Source organism: Oryzias latipes, chromosome 4 (genome assembly GCF_053564925.1).
Source record: "Oryzias latipes strain Hd-rR chromosome 4, Olatipes_Hd-rR_3.1".
In the NCBI taxonomy this organism is placed as follows: domain Eukaryota; kingdom Metazoa; phylum Chordata; class Actinopteri; order Beloniformes; family Adrianichthyidae; genus Oryzias; species Oryzias latipes.
This window is the reverse complement of record NC_136240.1, coordinates 30501052-30519711: the sequence shown is the minus strand read 5'-3', so window position 1 is coordinate 30519711 and position 18660 is coordinate 30501052. Positions and strand designations below refer to the sequence as shown.

The window sequence follows — 18660 nt, the reverse complement described above, 5'->3', positions numbered from 1 at the left end:
CAGCAGGAGAGCTCTGTTCTTACTGATATTTTGGTTTCTGACTCTAGCGAAGGGAGCAACCTCACTCCTGCGCACCATTTCCCTGACTTCCGCTTCAAAACATACGCTCCAGTGGCCTTCCGATACTTCCGAGAACTGTTCGGCATCAGGCCGGACGACTATTTGGTAAGTTTCTTTTTTATGCATTCATAAAAAAAACTAAAAATCTTGGAGTTTGATGAACGAACAATGTATCAAGCTGATTAATTGTTGCAAAACAAAAAACTGGAATCATTTGGTATTTATGTGTTTGTTTGTTCTTGTTTGCACTGGAACAAAAAACAAACCATGAAGAAAAGTCAAACAGAACAAAGTTATTTTCAAAATTGTCAGAAAAAAAATGCTTTCCAGGCACACAATGCTCCTGTCATTCGTATTTAGACACCCCAGTGGGAGGTAGTAGGACGTCACAGCAGGACAGTGATCCAAAAGACACTTCAAAAAGTCATCAAGAGTTTTGAGATTAGTCCAGATTTGAATCCCATAAACCCTCTGCAGAGATCCATAAACAGCAGTTCAGATTTCAATGATCCAGAGGAGTTTGCTAAAACAAGACTGGTCTAAAATTCCAGAAGAAAACTGAAAAATAAAGATTGTTACAAGAATTGTTTGGCTTCAATTCTTTTTTTTTCCTGTGTGGGTGCTTTAAAACTTTCTTTTAAATGTGCCAATAATTTGATCGAATTTTGTACTTCTGAATGAGTCTCTGTCAGGTTGAACTTTTATATGTTTTTACCAAAACATATAAAATAAAACTTCTAACTCCTGCAGTGTTAGAAGTTAAAGTTCAAATCAGGATAAATATGAGCACGGAGCAGGAATGGCAAATTGAGAGAAATAGGATCCAGGGGAAAAAATTGAGCAAGCAGTAACCCGACAGTAGCACGGATGAGAAATTGGTTGTTGGAGGGAGGGCAAAAAGGGAAAAAAGGAACAGGAAAAAGTGCTGAAAGTATTACATAGAGCAGAGAGGAGGGGAGCCAATGGCAGAAAACGGAATAGGAAAGTCTGGCGCTCGTCCCTGTCCACTCAAGTGTGGAATTGGAAGGCCACATGATTCACGGTCGTGCCCCGGAGTCCTGCAGCTGCACATATACGTGCCCTGCTAAGTCCCAGTTTATGCATGCACCATGTTCACTTATCTTTAATGCATCAGCTCTCCAGCCACACAGAGCGGCAGCGTGTCTCTCTGCTTTCAGCGTCTGTACAATCATTAACACATGCACATCAGAAGAAACATGTCCTGCTATGGAAATATAAGGGTCTCAAAGGTTGCAGAAGGGGACATTGGAAGGGTGGAATATACATTCTGAAGATCTCTTTAGGAGACAGCTGCTAAAAAACTAAGCTTTTTCTAAGATGAAGACTTTCCATCTTTATCTTATCATGAGCATTACTTAACTGGCTCGTTTTGTTGTTTAGAGTTAATTGATTTTGCTGTCCGGTCTGATGATCTTTGCACACTTTTCACATTCCGAAAATTATTTTCCTCAGGTATAAAGCTTCATCTTTCAGGTTCAGTTTGCATCTGTGTAGCCCTCCATCATCTTCATGCGGCAAAGCAAGCACGAAATCATTACAAGATCCTCAAAAATATCCGTTCTAAAAGTTTGTTCTTCATACAAGTTTTGGAGAAAAAATTTTTTTTCATCAATTATTTTATTTTTTATAAGTTTATTTAGGATTAAAACAAAAACAAACATTATATACATATATTATTAGTTTTCTCACTTTTTAAAATTACAGCAGAATAGTCTAGTCCCACTTTTTTCTTCATAAATCCATAGGTTTTTTCCAGATTGATCGTGTAAAGTGGATACATTTCTTTGGTTTTTGATAGTTTGAGGTTCTCAGCTGCAGCACCAAACTGCAAAATGGCGGAGGAGAGTTTATGGCCCTGCTGGACATCCAGCACTGACCCTGTTAAAGAAGCCCCAGCTCTTTGTTTTTGTCTAGGGTGCCTCCTTACAGCTGCTGGATGGCGGCGTTAAATCCTCTAATCTGTCTCTTGTTCCTCCAGACCTCTGTAATTTTATTTACCTGAAGTTCATCCTTCAGCCTCCATTTCTCAAGTCTCTTTATATCTTTCTTCTTTTAACTCTGTCCCCAGATCAGGAGGCCCTTTACATTATCATTCATTAGTAGTTTTGTTTTTGTTATTTTTCTTCACAATTTGAACAGCTCATTGCTTTTTTCACACCTGCTTCCTCTGTTAATCTTCCTTTTCAACAGTTTGCCATATTTTCTCATTTTTGAAAACAACAGGTTTAGATTTTACAGTGCTTTCCTAACATCTTAAAGCAACAAACATTTACAAATGTTTGCACATATAAAATTAACCAAAGTAAAAAAATATTTAAAAATGTATTCATGGAAATACAATCTTGCTGTGACTGCAAAAGTTATATATTTCTAGTCTTTTTCCCCCTCATAAAACCAACATTTATAAGTATTTAAAGAATTCCGTCATGACTGATTTAAGTGCAAATACCAGGGTGGTTTTTAAAATGAAAGAACAATATATATATATATATATATATATATATATATATATATATATATATATATATATATATATATATATATATATATATGTATATATATATATATGTATATATATATATATATATATATATATATATATATATATATATATATATATATATATATATATATATGTATATATATATATATATATATATATATGTGTATGTATGTATGTATGTATGTATGTATGTATGTATGTATGTATGTATGTATGTATGTATGTATGTACGTACGTATGTATGTATGTATGTATGTACCAGAGGTCTTGTGATGCAAATGTGAGGATTTAAAGAAGAGACGTGCAGGGACAGGTTCTGAAAGGGAAGTGGCAGAAGGGCATGCTGATGTCTGCTAATGGCTTTGGAAACCTGCAGATTTAGGCCACTTGGCTCTATCTACACTTGTGGCAGCTGCATGGGCTTTTGCTGCCAGCAGGATGCAATTCAAACACTCATTGGTGAGTGAAATGCTGTATTTTCTTTCATGCCAGCTGTCTTTATAAAACACATTTGTGTAAATCTGTTGAAAATAGACAGCTCCTTCGCTGGACTATAACCGATTGTAGGGTAAAGGCACAAGTTCATATTTGAATGTTGTAAATCTCTGAGTGGGTTTCTTTGTGCTCTTCCAGTACTCCCTCTGTAATGAGCCCCTGATTGAACTGTCCAACCCTGGAGCCAGCGGTTCAGTCTTCTATCTGACGAAGGACGATGAGTTCATCATAAAGACCGTGATGCACAAAGAGGCCGAGTTCTTGCAGAAGCTGCTGCCTGGATACTACATGGTAAGCAAACACCAGGATGTACCTTTGAAACAGTAATTATAGTGTGGAAATCATAGTTGAAGTTCTCCCATACAAATGTATTAGAATAAGCTGCTAAAATCTTTAATTAATTAGCTATTTTTAGATCTGTTGATCAAAAAGCTGTATATGAATGCTGGTATCTCCTGATGCTTTTGGTTCCATCTGCAAGATCCCGGATATCCGTCCTTTAGGCGTGGCATCCTTAAATGCAAAGCAGACATAACAACCTTTATCTTGTCTGACTGAGACCTCAGGCATTGCTGTTTCATAAGAGGCTGGCCTGTGTTTTTCTGTAGCTGGAGATGCTGTACTGAAATCTAACGGGGCATGACGTTCACCAACAGTAGCTCAGACCCCCCCACACACACTCTGCCAGCTGGATCTGAAAGAAGTCCGCCATGTACAGCTCTATGAAGTGTATGTTTTTTCTGCTTCATAGGGGCCACAGGTTCACAGAGGTTAAGTCTTCTGTTTATCCGTCTACTGAGAGATATGATCAAAGATGCATTTTTTTTTCCAAAAAAATTAATTGTTTTAAGGTGAAGGTGGTGCACCTGTAGTTTTTAAGCTACAATTCAACTATCTGGGATAGCAAAAACTAAATAATGTATTTTTATGTGCTGTATTTTTTATAAAATATAAGATATTGAAAAAGGCGATTAACTTCTTAAGACCTGAACTCTAGTTTACTGGTAATTTGCCCTTTTTTATTTTGTAGAATCGGTCCGTGAAATATAAAGTTTGAATGAGTGAACTACCCCGAAAGGGACTTCCATAACTTCTGCCTCTCGTTGCTTTGCCCTGCCCTCGTAATTCCTGACCAATGAGTGAAGAGATTTTTAGTCATGTGGCTTTGTTTTACAAGATTTGGTTCAAGACAGGAGAGTCACCTTGACGGCAATCCGAATCCAGACCAAATGCAAAGTTCTGGACTTGATCCAGACCAAATTAAGAGGACTTAGTCTAGACCAACAGATTTTTTTCAGTCTAAATACACCCTAAGAAAAAAATTGTAATCATTAAGACATGTTTTCTCAAACTATTATTTTGCCATTGAAAAAAAAACATTCTTGATTCGATTAAAGTGTTTTTTAAATTGTTCCCAACATTTAAAAAAAAAATAACCAAAGCCTGCAAGCTTTATTTTTTACTTTAATTTTTTGTTTGTGGAGGACTGAACACCACTTCAGTGTTAAACCTCTTGGGATATTAATAACTTAACACATTGACTGTGACCTTAGTATGGTGTTGTTTGTGCTCTAAAGCGCATTTAAAGGTGCAAACATTCTATAGAAGGTAGTGACACTTCAGACTTATGGAAAAGCTTAAGCCGAGAGCAGAAATGAATCCCTGAATAAAATACAGAAGTCAAAGAAAAACTGAAATGCTGACTAGCTAAGGATTCCACCTCTGGGCTCCATACAGGGATGTAGCTGCTGCGATTATTCTGTCTTCTGTGGATTTCCTCCTATTAGGCGCCTCTTCCTTGACCCTCACATTTGATAAAAGCCCCCCCCCCACTTTGATTCTCAACTCGATTACTTGTCTCTACATTTTTTTTCCTGTCTTTTCTATCTTGCTCACATTTGTTCTCCATCCTCTGCACACTCCCCCTCTTCCTCACGTGTTTGTGTTGTTGCCTCATCCCGACGCTGCCCTCTTAGCATTGACAGAAGGGTCGTGTGTGGCTTAGAGGCAGAGGAAGCTTTTATTTTCTGCCCCTCTCATCATCGTTTCTGCCGTGGAGCCAAAGGTTATAGAACAAAATACAGGCTTTTGTAGCCACATTTGTGCCTCTCTTGATTTCTCACAGTCCTGTCTTCGCCTGTGTTCCCCCGTGTGTTTCACGTTATTCAGCAGCACTCTCCGTTTATTCCAATAGGACCACGCTGGCCCAGCTCCCAAGGTCAAAGCAGGTTTTTCTCAGAGCGCCCAGCTCGACTAACCTCATTTGTCTGGTCTAAATACTGAAATACTCAGCACATACTGAAGATAAGAGAGGAAGGAGAAGCGGAATCTTTCCTGAAGTAGAGAATATTTGAAGTATCTTTTTTATAAAACTTTAAAATGATTAATTTTAGGTACAAAAATGTAACTTTTTTGGTCAAAATTGCACTTATTTTTTGTCAACCAAAAAAGACTCTTCCTATAAATTTATTACATGAAGTTTTTGTTGTTTTACCCTAAAAACATAATTTATGAAGCCTGTATATGATTGTGTTTTGTCCTGGTTAGGCTTTGAGGTAGTCTCAAAGAATGCATTTATTTATTTTTCCCCCCCAAATAGTCCATATTGTGACTTTAACACATATTTAACTGATTTTATGGTATTTCTTTTTTTCCCCCTTTTACTTTGCAGAACATGTGTTTTACAGTATATAGTACATTCCATCCAAAGTCCCTCTGTACTCTCCTCACTTTCAGAACTTGAATCAGAACCCTCGTACGCTACTGCCAAAGTTTTTCGGCCTCTACTGCGTCCAGTCCGGTGGGAAAAACATCCGCGTGGTGGTAATGAACAACGTCCTGCCCCGCGTGGTTCGCATGCACCTTAAATACGACCTCAAGGGCTCCACCTACAAGAGGCGAGCATCCAAGAAGGAGAGGGAGAAGGCCAGGCCCACCTTCAAAGACCTGGACTTCATGCAGGATACCCCAGATGGACTAATGCTAGACCAGGACACATACAATGCTTTGGTGAAGACTTTACAGAGAGACTGCCTGGTGAGTATGATGGCTGCATGGAACACAGTAGTTTTCTCATGAAATAGACAGTCTAATAGACTTTCAGTTTAGTTAATTTATAACCCCCCCAGTTCACAACCAAGATTGTTCCAAGGGTTTACAAGGTAGGTAACTTGAATCCAAACTGAATTTTTTTAAATACTTAAAAAAAACTGTTCAGTCCTGAATTAGGCTTAGGCAGTTTGGCTTAACTTGTCAACAAATGCATCTATAAGTGACCAACAGATTCAATGGAAGGGTTTTTTTGATGACTTCTCTGTACTGATTCAGCAAAAAAGTGGAAAAAATGGAAGAACAGGAAAAAACCCTCAGCAGAACCAGACCATCTGCCCTCCCTGGTGAAGGTGTGAGGTTAGGAACAGTGCTCAAAAGGTGCCTTTCAATGCAGTCATGATCAGATGTTTTCAAAAAAAGTGACAAACAAATGAGATGAAACATAGAGTGCAAAAAAATTTTTGTTTTGTTTTGATAAATTTAGGGTTTGTTTTACAAGGCCTTTATCATACTAAATTTACAGCTTTTTAATTGTATTATAATGTTAATTCCTGATGAAAAGAAACCCCAAAGCGGTATTTTTGATCCTTTCACGCAATTTTAAGTCTTCCTCTAAAAAACCTGCTCCCTGAGCACCTGCCCACTAAAATGGGTTGGAAAATGAGATGCGAAAAAAACTCACAAACAAATATCTTTATTGTGCCAAAAGTAATATATTATCATATACATGGATATTGCTTACTGTTAAAGGCTTAAGAAAAGCTTGTTATATGCCTTTGAAGGGTGGATACGGGTTGTCGGCGGGTGAAAAATGGACAAAGGAGGCCTGCAGGAAAGGTTGTAGACTGCTCTGTGAGCCCATAGAGAGAAGATGTTCATGCACATTTTTTCCTACGAGAATGCTGTGGGCGACAAGTTGTAGCAAACACTTAGGAACACGAAAGGATGAAGGAGGTGAAACGCAAAAATGTCATACGGATTTTTCATTTTTTTCACCCTTTTCAAATCCTACGCACTGTGCAAAGGGCCCCGTAATGCTGTTCAAGTTACTAGTGTGCACTCCTTGTGCACAGCCTGAGAGTTAGAAATGAGTAAATTAGACAATCAAAGCGTACTTTGTGTGAGCTTCCTAAGGGCATTGGCGCATCACCTGCACACCCCCCATGCATGCAGCAGCATTGGTTTGCTTTAGTAAGATAGAAGCCAGTTCTTCTACCTTAATAGAGTGCATCATAAGAGCACGGAACGACAACATCACCTGCACGCCATATGAGTATGTTAACTTATATTAACCTATATAAATACATCACTTACCACACGGACGACATTCACTAACCTCCATGTTTGTCTTACAACAGATGTTCCAGTACTTGTTTGAGATGTGACATGTGGTGTCCAGCCACTTCATTCAGAATAATTTAGAATTGCTTCATTTCTAACAACAGCAAGCATTTGAATAGTTCTCGCCTTACTTCATCCCTTCTCCTGATTTGTTTCATGAACTTGCAGAGCCATCAATGTAACTCCTATAAACATTTTTGGACCCAGTCTGAACTTTTATCTCTGCTAACTTTAATACAGCTCTTCCTGGATATGAACAGACAATCTACTGAGCTTCATAAAAAAAGAAAATTTAAATATGTTTCTTTGTTTTTCTTCAAAATCTAAAAAAAAAACACACAGCATCACTCTCAAACCAGACGGTGGGGGATTTTCCGGGCTGGAATGACAATTGTTGCTGGAAATAAAACGCTAATCTGTAAAGACATCCGTGACCACCGACATTGTACTGTTTGGACTATGCTGTAAAACACGGAATCTATAATCATTTTGTTGCTACAACACATGCACACTAGGTGTTCAGATTATTGTCTTCTGAATAAACAGTGTTTCCAGTCTATTTCATTAGGAATGACTTTTCTAAACTTCTGCACATTTGAACGGTTGTGTTTGTTGACTGTGCTCAGGTCCTGGAGAGCTTCAAGATCATGGACTACAGCCTGCTGCTGGGGGTCCACAACATGGACCAAGCAGACAGGGAGCGGCAGATGGAAGGCTCTCAGGGTGACAGTGATGAGAAGAAGCCCATGGCCCAGCAGAAGGCCCTGTACTCCACTGCCATGGAGTCCATCCAGGGGGGAGCTGCCTGTGGAGGGTCCATCGACACTGACGACACGTGAGTTAACGCTAGAGTTTGGTGTCTTGCAGAACATTTTAATTCACTTTATTTATATATTTTTTTTCTCATCAGGATGGGGGGTATTCCTGCCGTTAATGGGAAAGGAGAGAGACTTCTTCTCTACATCGGGATCATTGATATTTTGCAATCTTACAGGTGAGGAAATCACAGAAATCAATCAACTGCTTTGTTATAGAATCACACTGACTGGAACTGAAACTGGAATAAAGCTGTGGTTCAGTTCCAAATCGCCCCACTGCATGATGAGCCATATTTAGAGATGCCTGTGAAATTTTAATGCGAGACCCATTTGGACTCATCCCATTGTGCTTCTCTTTGTCTCTGCAGGCTAATCAAAAAACTGGAGCACACATGGAAGGCTCTGGTTCATGACGGGGTGAGTTTCACAGCTCCTTTGCATTCGACTCTGTTGTATAGAAACATTTCAGCACTAAAAAAACCTTAATACTGGTTGCTTGATCGTGTTAAAGTCCCACTCCAATGAACATTTTGGTGTTTTTTTTAATATTTTCTTTGGCATTTTTTCTCCCGATGGAGGAGATATATTAAGAAAGCAAAGCTCAAAATTGCATTTGAATATTTCCTTTTTAAAAATTGTTTTGAATCAGGAGTTTAAAAAGGGAGTTTGAAAAAGAGCTAATTTCTTATGTGGAAAATAATCTGAGCGGACCGCAAGCTTCCTGCTCTGCTCCACTCTGATGCATCCAATTCAGACTAATAGATCCTTGAACGTCTTTGTTTTCCTCGTCTGAACTGGAATCTGGATCCAAACTGTACGGCTGGATAGCTCCAATATTGCTCTCCATTTTTTTTGCACTGATATTGTTAGGTTGGGGTTGTGAGGGCTGTAAGCTAGCATGTAAACAGATGGATGATGGGATAGGCCAATGGAGGTGGGCTTATAGTCCGCGCCAACACTCCCACCCAAAACTCAGAGGTGAATTTCTAATGAACTGCTGCTGCTCTGCAGTAACTATGTCTCAGAGAACAACAGTTTTTTTTTTTTTTTGGCTGACCTAAACATTCTACTGCCCTTAAAAATGAAATACCTTTACCAGCACTCTTTTACACAGTCAATGAGGGTATGCATCAGGAATAGAGAGGAACACTTTATTTTCTGTTAATCCATTCTCTTGTCCTCAATCACAGCTCGATCAGCTTTTAAACGTAACGGATCACACAACCTGTGGACATCTGAGCTGTGAATCCCTGGGATGGATATTCACTGTCTCACAGCTGATTTAAGCTGGTCATAGTAGCAAAAGGGATGCTGTGGTGAAAAAGCTCACCAGTGAGATGCTGTCTTTGTCAGCCTCCTCCAGCTCCCTCCTCCACCACTCCAACCAAATCCCAAGTGTCATCTGTCAGACTGCTGGTGGCGTTAGCACAGTCTGGTGCAGCGTTGGTGTGCGATTCTCAGTCATGACAATTGACCCAGAGAAAAGAATGACCGAAATAAAGCAAAAAGCTCAGTTTAGAGACAAGTTTGATCATTTCATAATTCAGGGACTGTTTGTCTCATTATTCCCTGTTTCTCCCACAGGACACAGTGTCAGTCCACCGGCCAGGGTTCTATGCTGACAGGTTCTTCAAGTTCATGAGCAGCACCGTTTTCAGAAAGAGCTCCTGTGAGTTCAGCTGACATCCACACACTGCCTTACATAGTCAGTCAGCGCTGTGAGGGAACAGCTGAACAGAGACAATTATCAGAGGCCAGGTTTTCTTCTCTTTTGCAGCTGAGCCTTGATGAGAAGATCAGATGTGAAATCTAAAAGCCTTATTAGGGGCTTTTTAAACACTTTGGCAGGGGAAAAGACCTCTTTGATCCCACAGCAACTTGGTTTTTCCACTGTCCTTCCTTTTTCCATACACAGGATGAAGCAGGAATTTAGAAGCAGATCAGTTTGGGCTGAAAGCAAGGATGGTCCTTACGACACTTGAAAGTATTACTTTAAAGCAAAAAAACACAAAGGATTTCCACTTTCATGGCGGTGTTTCAAACAAACAAGAGTTTGTCACAGTAAAAATTATTTACCAGCTTATGCTTAAAGCATCTCCTACATAGTATTTACACCTTTTTTAATGGCAACATCTTGAATGCCCCCCCAGCTTTGAAGTCATCCCCCTCTAAGAAAGGCCGCGTCTCGTTGACGGTTCCAAAGTTTGTTGGTCCTGCTGCCGCCTGGTCGGCTAGCCAGCTGTCTGCTGAGAGAGACGAAAACATCTACGACCTGAGAGGAGCTCGCAGCTTCCCAACGTTGGAAGATGAGGGTAAATACATTCAGCATCGTGTCGATGCGCACCTGAGAAGGTCCTGCTAGAAGAGCAGAATGTGGCATAAAAGAATTTGACTTGTTCTTGATCTCTCAGAGGTAAACAGGAATGTCTTTCTCCTGCCAGGCCGGCCGGATCTACTTCCGTGCACTCCTCCATCTTTTGAGGAGGCCACCACAGCGTCAATTGCCACAACTCTGTCGTCGACCACTTCTTTGTCCATTCCTGAAAGATCTCCCTCCGACACGGCCGAACAACCCCGCTACAGGTATTTATTCTTGTTACTGCGACTCTGCACAAACAAATACAGTAACTCCAACTCCAAACTGACTCTTAAGTTCTATCACTTCATTTACTCGCCATATAATCCATCCAATTGAAGACAGAGAAATGTTTTAAGGATAAATACAAACGTAAAAATGGATTACCGATACTTTTTAAAAACAAATCAGCATCTCTGTGCTTTTAAAGCTCTAAACAACAACTTAACAAAAAGAAAAAATAACAATAACTGTGAATGTTTAGGTTCCTGTTTTATTAAAATTTCACAGGTCTTTGATGTTTCTAAGTGTGTGGTTGGGTCAGCACTTATCTTGCAAATCTTAATAGTGCAGCGTGACAATGTACCAACAGCTACTTTATTAAGTTAAACCGCTTGTTGCTGCAAATATTTCATCAGTCTGTCAGTAGCTTAGTCCAATAATAAATGGAGACGTGTCAAAGAGGAACTACTAAGGTTTAGAATATTTTACATCTGTCTGTTTTTCTCTACCCTCACATAAAAGCAAGTTCAGTTCATGTGAAGTCTTCTATGCCACAAAATAAGCTTAACTGATGTGAGCTCTCAAGACCCTGCTTGTTTCTGTGTGTTTCTTGTTCTCAGTTTAGTGTTGTTGTTTTCTGTCTCCAGGAGGCACACCCAGTCTCTCAGCCATGACGGAAGGTGAGTCGAATCAGAAGCCCTTTCTAAACGAGGTAGCTCAGCTGTTTTTTTTTCATGCTGCCAGCACCTTGTTTGACTGAGCTCAGTGTGTTTGTGAGTCGTCCCTTTCATCCCGTTGCTGTGTGTTTGTTTTGTCCTTTGATTCCCTCAGCGGATGCTTTTCTTTCTGTGCGCCTGTTTGCGTTTAGGACTCAGGAGGAGCTGCGTGTGCGCGAGGAGGATCAGCAGACCATCACAGTGGAGGTGGAGCTGAAAAAGCATGACAGCGAGCCAGTTATCTCTGTTTCACAGCCCACTCCTGAGCCCAGGTACGCCCCCCCCCCCAAAAAAAAAAACAAACCCCAAGCATCTAAGGCATCTCACTGGAGGAGGAGTCTAATTGCACATGCAACTTTTTTAATTTTCCAGAAAGTTGAACTGCATTGAGTGTGTGGATTTATATTGTTTTATTTTAATGAATAATGGAGTTTGTTGAGAGGGCACCTGGGATGAAGAAAGGAAAAGACTGATTTAAAGAGATTAGTGCTATAAAAGGGGAAAGAAAATACTCATTTTTGGCAGAATTCTTATGTAATTTTGCAAACCACCTTCACATTTTTACAGTGAGCTTCTGCAGCAAGTGGACGTCTCAGAAGAGGCAGTCCCATCCAACTCTTTGCCAGCACCTGAAGCGGTTTCACCCTCTTCATCCTCACCTGCCCCAGCTGCCTCCTACTCATCGGGTCCTGCTGAGGATGTGCCATCTAGTCCCAGATTGGCAGGGGTGGAGGCAGACAGAGCCAGTCAGGTGTCTGGGTCAGGGTGCACCAGCCAGGCTTCGGTTGATGATGATGATGATGTGCCGATCACGGATATCTACTTTGTAAGTGAAAACCTGACAAAACAAACATGTCTGAAGAAATGCAAAATAAGCATTTTTTTTTAACCATTTAGTTTTTCTCTCTCATTTGGTTGGGAAAGAATAGTGGAAGCTAGACCAAGGTCAGAAGGGAGCATTTGTGAGAAACTACATGATTTTGCGCCAAAGAGGAGAACTGTTAAAATTTTAATTTGTGAGGAAGCTTCTGGAGAAGAACAGAGAAGGTCAGATGGAGCTGAATTGTGTCTGTGGATCTTGAGAAAGTCTATGACAGTTTAAAGAGAGAGGAGCTGTGGCTTGGATAAAGAAGTCTGGAGTGACAGTGAAGAACATTGGAGTTGTGCAGAAAAGGTGTGAGAGCTGGAAGACAGTTGGGGTGTGCTGTTTTTGGAAGTTCAAGGTGGAGGCGGGACTGCACCATGGATCCACTTAGAGCTCCTTCTTGTTTGCTGTGGTGATGGCCAGACTGACAGTTGAGGTTAGACCGGAGTCTCTGTGGACCACGATGTTTGCAGATGACACTGTGGTATGTAGTGAGAGCAGAGAACAGGTGGAGGAACCTCTAGAGGAGTGGAGGTTTGCTCTGGAAAGGAGAGGAATGAAGGTCAGCTGCAGTAAGACAGAGTTTCTGTGTTTGAATAAGTTGAACTCAAGTGGAACAATGAGGTTACAGGAAGCAGAGGTGAAGGTGGAGGACTTCAAGAACTTAGAGTTTATAGTTCAGAGCCAAAGAGGATGTGGGAAAGCAGGTTGGAACGGATGGAGGAAGGTTTCAGGTGTGATGTATGACCAAAGAATGTCATCAAGAATGAAAGGAAAGGTGTAGAGGACTTTGGAGAGAGCATTCATGTTGTTGGTTTAGATGCTTTGATGCAGAGACAGGAGGCAGAGCTGGAGGAATCAGAGATGTTGAGGTTCTCTCTGAGAGTGATGAGGATGGATTGAGTACATCAGAGGAACACATCATGGTAGATGTGTTGGAGATAAATGCAGGGAAGCATATTAAGGTGGTTTGGACACATTCAGAGGAGGAACAGTGATGATGTTGGTAAAAAGGAGGTTGGAGATACCAGGAATGAGAAAAAGACCAAAGAGGAGGTTCGTGGATGTAGTGAAGGCCAGGAGGGTTGTTTGTGTTAGTGAGGAGGATGCAGAAGAGACGGTTAGAGTGGCGACTCCTAAAAGGAGCAGCTGGAAGGTTTACATGTTTTTTTAGTTCCAGCGTTATTACATAAATAATATTCGGCCTGTGTTGTTGACTGAGTTGTGTGACGCTGTCCCACAGAGGCAGTAACACGAGGACAGAAACTCCATGCTGGTATGGGTCACAGATGTGCTGTTTGGTTTGCAGTGTTTGTTTTAGTTGATAGAGGAACTTTGAGAGTGAATTTGATATGTTTTCATGCTGAAAGGTAGCAACCATATTTAGCATGATTACGTGTACCATCTTTTTATGCAATACCATGCTTCGCTTGGTTTTTGGAAGTATCTTCATCGGTACTGCGTGCCCACAAGCTGTCAATCATTGAAGCTACCTTTTAGCAAGAAAACACAGTAAGCATCTCTGAATTCTGCACTGTTTTTAACACAATGATTAGGACTTCAAGTTGTGCATTAAAAACCAAACTCTTTTTGAAACTCTGCTTTCAATTGAATTCAAGAATGTGTGTCCGAGGATGAACAGGGTAGCTAGCTGTCCCCAGTTGGCTGCTTTCCTATCGGCTGTTTCTACCAGGAATGAAACTCAAGAAAGGTTGATTTAACATTTATTTATTATTTAATGACATGGGCTTTGGCTGATACACAGCTCACTGTTGAAGCTGTGAATACTGACTGAGGCAAAGCCGTACAAGAATGAAGCATAACTACGAGGAAACATGCTGCTGGGAGTCGGGTTACTACGCTCTCACAGGACCAGTAGCGATTGCCCACATAAGAAAAATAAACAAACGTTAAAAACATCTTTACCATAATGTGTCTTGTCTTTTAAACCACTGAATTGTTTCGATTCACAAGCTTACAGTCTGATATTTGATTGACAATCCATTTATTTGTCAAATTTGCAGTCTAAATACTTTTACTAAAATTATTCATTCCTTTATTAAAAACAAAGACAACACCAATTTATTGACGACACAAATACATGAAATTGATTCATTAAATTTGCATTCTTTTTAGTGAAGATTCTTCGTCTTCTATGTCTTTGAACTGCCCCTTTTAGGGAGCGCTGCAGTAAAAAAATCACCTCAGTTCTGCATCCTTCTTCGTCACACCAACCACTCCATTGTCCTCCTTCTCTACATCCATGAACCTTCCTCTAGAGTTCTTTCCTTCTTTCTCCAACCCCATGCTTTTACTAACATCATCATTGTTCCTTCTCCAAACCATCGTAATCTGCTTCACTGCATTTATCCCCCAAACATCCACCATGATGTGTTTCTCTGATGGATTCATTCCTGCTTCTATCCATCCTCATCACTCCTATAGAGAATCTCATCTTCATCTCTGATACCTCCAGCTCTGCCTCCTGTTTCTGCATCAGAGTCTCTAAACCACATGTGTCAAACTCAAGGCCTGCGGGCCAAATGTGGCCCTCCATGTCATTTTATGTGGCCCTCGAGAGCATAAAAGTTTTAAATTTCTTAAAATAACAATAAAAAATTGGTGTGTATTTATTCATATCTAGGGGGAATTGTACTTGAAATATCGGATTGGGCAACTATACATTAGGACTTAAACACTGTCCACATAACCTAACCTGACAGAATCAAATTTAAAAGGATTTATGATAGATTAACAAGCAAACATATGTTTTCTATGCAACTGTAATTGTCACTTTTTAAAGTTATAATAAATAAATAATGAGTTATTTAACATTAAGGTGTATTCATTCATTCATTCATCTTCTACCGTTTATTCCCTTTCGGGGTCACGGGGCTGCTGGAGCCTATCCAGGCCACTTGTGGGCGAAGGCAGGGGACACCCTGGACAGGTCGCCAGTCTGTCGCAGGGTAACATGAAGCAGTAGTTACATTTATTTTTCATTACATTTAGTTACATGTATAAGTCATATCTTGCCCTTTGAGGGCTGATGTGGCCCTCGGTGAAAATGAGTTTGACCCCCCTGCTCTAAAACAACAACAGGGCTGCCCTCACAACAGTCTTCTACACTTTTCCTTTCTTTCCTAATGGCACCCTTTAGTCCCAAATAACACCTGATACCTTTCTCCACCCATTCCAACCTGCTTTTCCACACCTCTTTATTTTGCTCCAATGTGTACATTGATTAATTAAAGTTAAAATGCTAAAGGTGTTTTTTAATGTGGCCACCTTTGCTTATAATAAGACCTAAACACACAAAAAACACACACACACAAAGGAGATCTTCAGCATTGTTTCAGGGATGGTTTGTCTTAATAAAGTGGTTAAAACCTCTATTCATCAATAATTTACCAGCATTCCATTTTTCTAACTAATGGAAACCTCACTGTGAACTGGCGGTGTAATGTGATTGAATCATGTGTGAATGTGTGGTGGGGGTGCGGTACTCAGGGAGTCTTCAGCGTGCTTCTCCTCCTGACTCCTCCCACTCTTATATCACCCATTTAACCTCATCTCTCCAACAGTTTTCATTTCATTTTGTGCCCTCCGTTTTTCCTTGCATTGTCTCATGGGTGGGATGAGTCATAATGAGCGTGCTGAGTAGGGATGCTCTGTTCAAGTCGAACACCAAATCTGCCCATCACCGCTGACTCATAGAGTGTCTTTGCAGAGCTGACACATGTTCAGAGCAGTCATCCATTTTCACCTCAGCATGCCTTCCTATTCGTGTGTATTTTGCTTTTCTTCCCTTCCTCTCGCTCTTTCCATCCTCTCTGTCTTTTTTCGTCCTCGGTTGCAATCAGTTTCCTGATGGGAAGACCTGGGTGGTCTCTCCCTTCCGCCAAAGGAAGCAGTGCCAGTCCGGTTGGCCAGTAAGTGAGAAGTGTGTGTAAGTGTTGCTGCTCTGGTGTTAGACTAGATTGGCTCAGTGTGTGTGCAATGACGTTTCCTTCACTAAGCATTAGAACGCACTGTAGAGAGAAAAGAAGGTTTTTTGGAGAGTGTCTTTGTTTTAGGGGATCTATTATTTCATCTCAGTGGCTCCTCTCTTTCAGTTGAAGTGTAGGTGGCAGAATAAAACACAGAAGGTGTCATATATTAGTCATTGCCATTGTGCCATCTTTTCAGTCCTGTCATCTGTTTCCTCCCTCGCTTGACGGCCTGTGGCAGGCCTCGCTGCACGTGCGTGTCAGCTGATATTTCAGTATCTAATCATGACCACCAAATGTGTCATTAGTAGGCGTGTAATGATTAATCATTAATAATTGATTAATCCATTTCTATTCCTACCATCCAACCAGATCGATCTGTCTGAGGCAAGTTGTTGTTTGAGTTGACCTAAACCAAATGTAAAATCATTTCAAAATGAAATACGTCGATTATTATCAATATTGGAAAATACCATTTAGAATGAGGCATGGTAGATTTATTTTACTTTAACATAAAAGCAACAACACAGCGGACAACATACGTGTGATGACAGTAAAAACTGATCAGGCCATCATTCCAGTCCAATGTGTGGAAACACTTTGAATTTAGCAAAGTCATGTGACCATCCAGTGTGCTAGAGTGTTCCAATAATGTTCCCTTTGGATTCTTTGGATGTGGAAAAACAACAGTGGACTGAACTTTAGGAAACTAAAATGTGAATGGATGCAAATATTTAATTTACAATTGATTATCTTGCAAGACATACTAGAAATCTGGAAAACTTAACTGCTGAGTACCAGGTATTTATCTCTGAGTCATACTGGTTGACGTTTTGGCTAAAGATGTCCTGGATCCATTTTAGGTCAGTGAATCGGATCAAATCGGATCGATCAAAATGAACCAATATCGACTATGAATCGTAGCAGCAGCCACAAATTATGATATGATCGAATCATTGACATCTTAGGTTCTTCTCTTATCAGACACGGTTGTGTTTTTTCCCAGACCTCACTTTTTTTGACGGATGTCTTCCACCTTCATCAGAGTCGTCCAATGGTAGTGATGAGAAATGTATAAAAACAGATGATTGAGACTGAGGCGGACCTGGAGTAACATCCTCCAGCAGAAAACGCACATCAAGGGGCGGAGTGACCTGTCACCGTCTCTGATAAAGAAGAACCTAAGAAGTCAGTTAGCATATACAGACACTATGAACCTTATTGAACTGAATCGAATCATTTTTTTTATAAATGAATCACTACAGCCCAGTCATTTGCTTGTAACAAAGCACACATGCACCATGCTGCAGAGGCTCCTCTTTTGGAGAATTTGCTGCACAAAAACCCCAAACATGACTAAGTTTAAACATGGAGTAGCTGCACATAACCGGACTGCACTCCAGAGAAAAGCCCCCCTGTTGCCCTGGTTTGCTCTGATTGAAGATGCTTTCTGTGTCTGAGTGGGCTGGCGTCCTGACTTTTCCCATCTCGTCCTCTCCACCTCTCATACTTCCTGCTTGGCTGATGCAGCTCCTCATTACTTGCTCTGTGCACTAAACACACGAGAAAAACATGATCCAGACGTGCCATCCAGATATCTGTAGTGTAACAACATGTCTCTACAAATCACTTGCCTTATTTGTCAAAGTTGACATTGGCATGATGCCAGTACTAATTCATACCTTAAAGCACATCCAACATGACAGATTCTCACTTTGTGATTGTTGCTAAAACATTTCCTCCTTTATACATCCCTAATCTTCATTTCCTGTCTTGTCTTTTCTCCTGTGATCTCCTTCGTTTCCGATTCCCGCCTGCTCCTGCTGCTTGTCTCTGTGCATCTGGTTTGTCTCTGTCCCTCTGGCCCCCTCTGCTGTGATGGGTGTGTAAAAACAGCCTCCAGAGGACAGGACCTGGGTTTACTCTCCGCTACACTATGGCTCAGAGTCTAAGGGCCTTCCAGATGGGGACTGGGAAAGAGAGACAGTAAGTGAGACTTAACAAACAAACAAAAAAGGAAAAGAAAAAAGAATATGGTTGAAATGAAAGAATTAGGTGGGTGCCAACACTCATCAAGTCAGAAAGATGTGACTGAATATGGATAAATTCTCTCGTGTCCCAAAGTGCACAACTATTTCAAGAGAAGACTTGATTTGTTTTGGGGGGGAATAAAAACAACCCCAGCCTCATAACATTCATTGTTTCAATGGATGAAAATGGTCA

At 40.6% G+C, this 18660-nt stretch overlaps 1 protein-coding gene across 2 annotated transcripts in view; it reads left to right on the top strand.

The window, feature by feature from the left end:
- The window catches only part of pip5k1ca (phosphatidylinositol-4-phosphate 5-kinase, type I, gamma a), a 39630-nt gene that overhangs the window by 16715 nt on the left and 4255 nt on the right, over window positions 1-18660 (top strand). The window contains exons 4-16 of one of the 2 annotated variants that reach the window (XM_011474381.4): window positions 48-165; window positions 3218-3370; window positions 5816-6115; window positions 8098-8306; window positions 8382-8465; window positions 8658-8706; window positions 9874-9958; window positions 10440-10601; window positions 10731-10872; window positions 11515-11547; window positions 11736-11855; window positions 12151-12409; window positions 18334-18423. In XM_011474381.4, the coding sequence (XP_011472683.1) occupies window positions 48-165; window positions 3218-3370; window positions 5816-6115; window positions 8098-8306; window positions 8382-8465; window positions 8658-8706; window positions 9874-9958; window positions 10440-10601; window positions 10731-10872; window positions 11515-11547; window positions 11736-11855; window positions 12151-12409; window positions 18334-18423 (1804 nt within the window). The remainder of the gene's footprint in view (window positions 1-47; window positions 166-3217; window positions 3371-5815; window positions 6116-8097; window positions 8307-8381; window positions 8466-8657; window positions 8707-9873; window positions 9959-10439; window positions 10602-10730; window positions 10873-11514; window positions 11548-11735; window positions 11856-12150; window positions 12410-18333; window positions 18424-18660) is intronic. The other variant, XM_078946273.1, reaches the window with a different exon arrangement.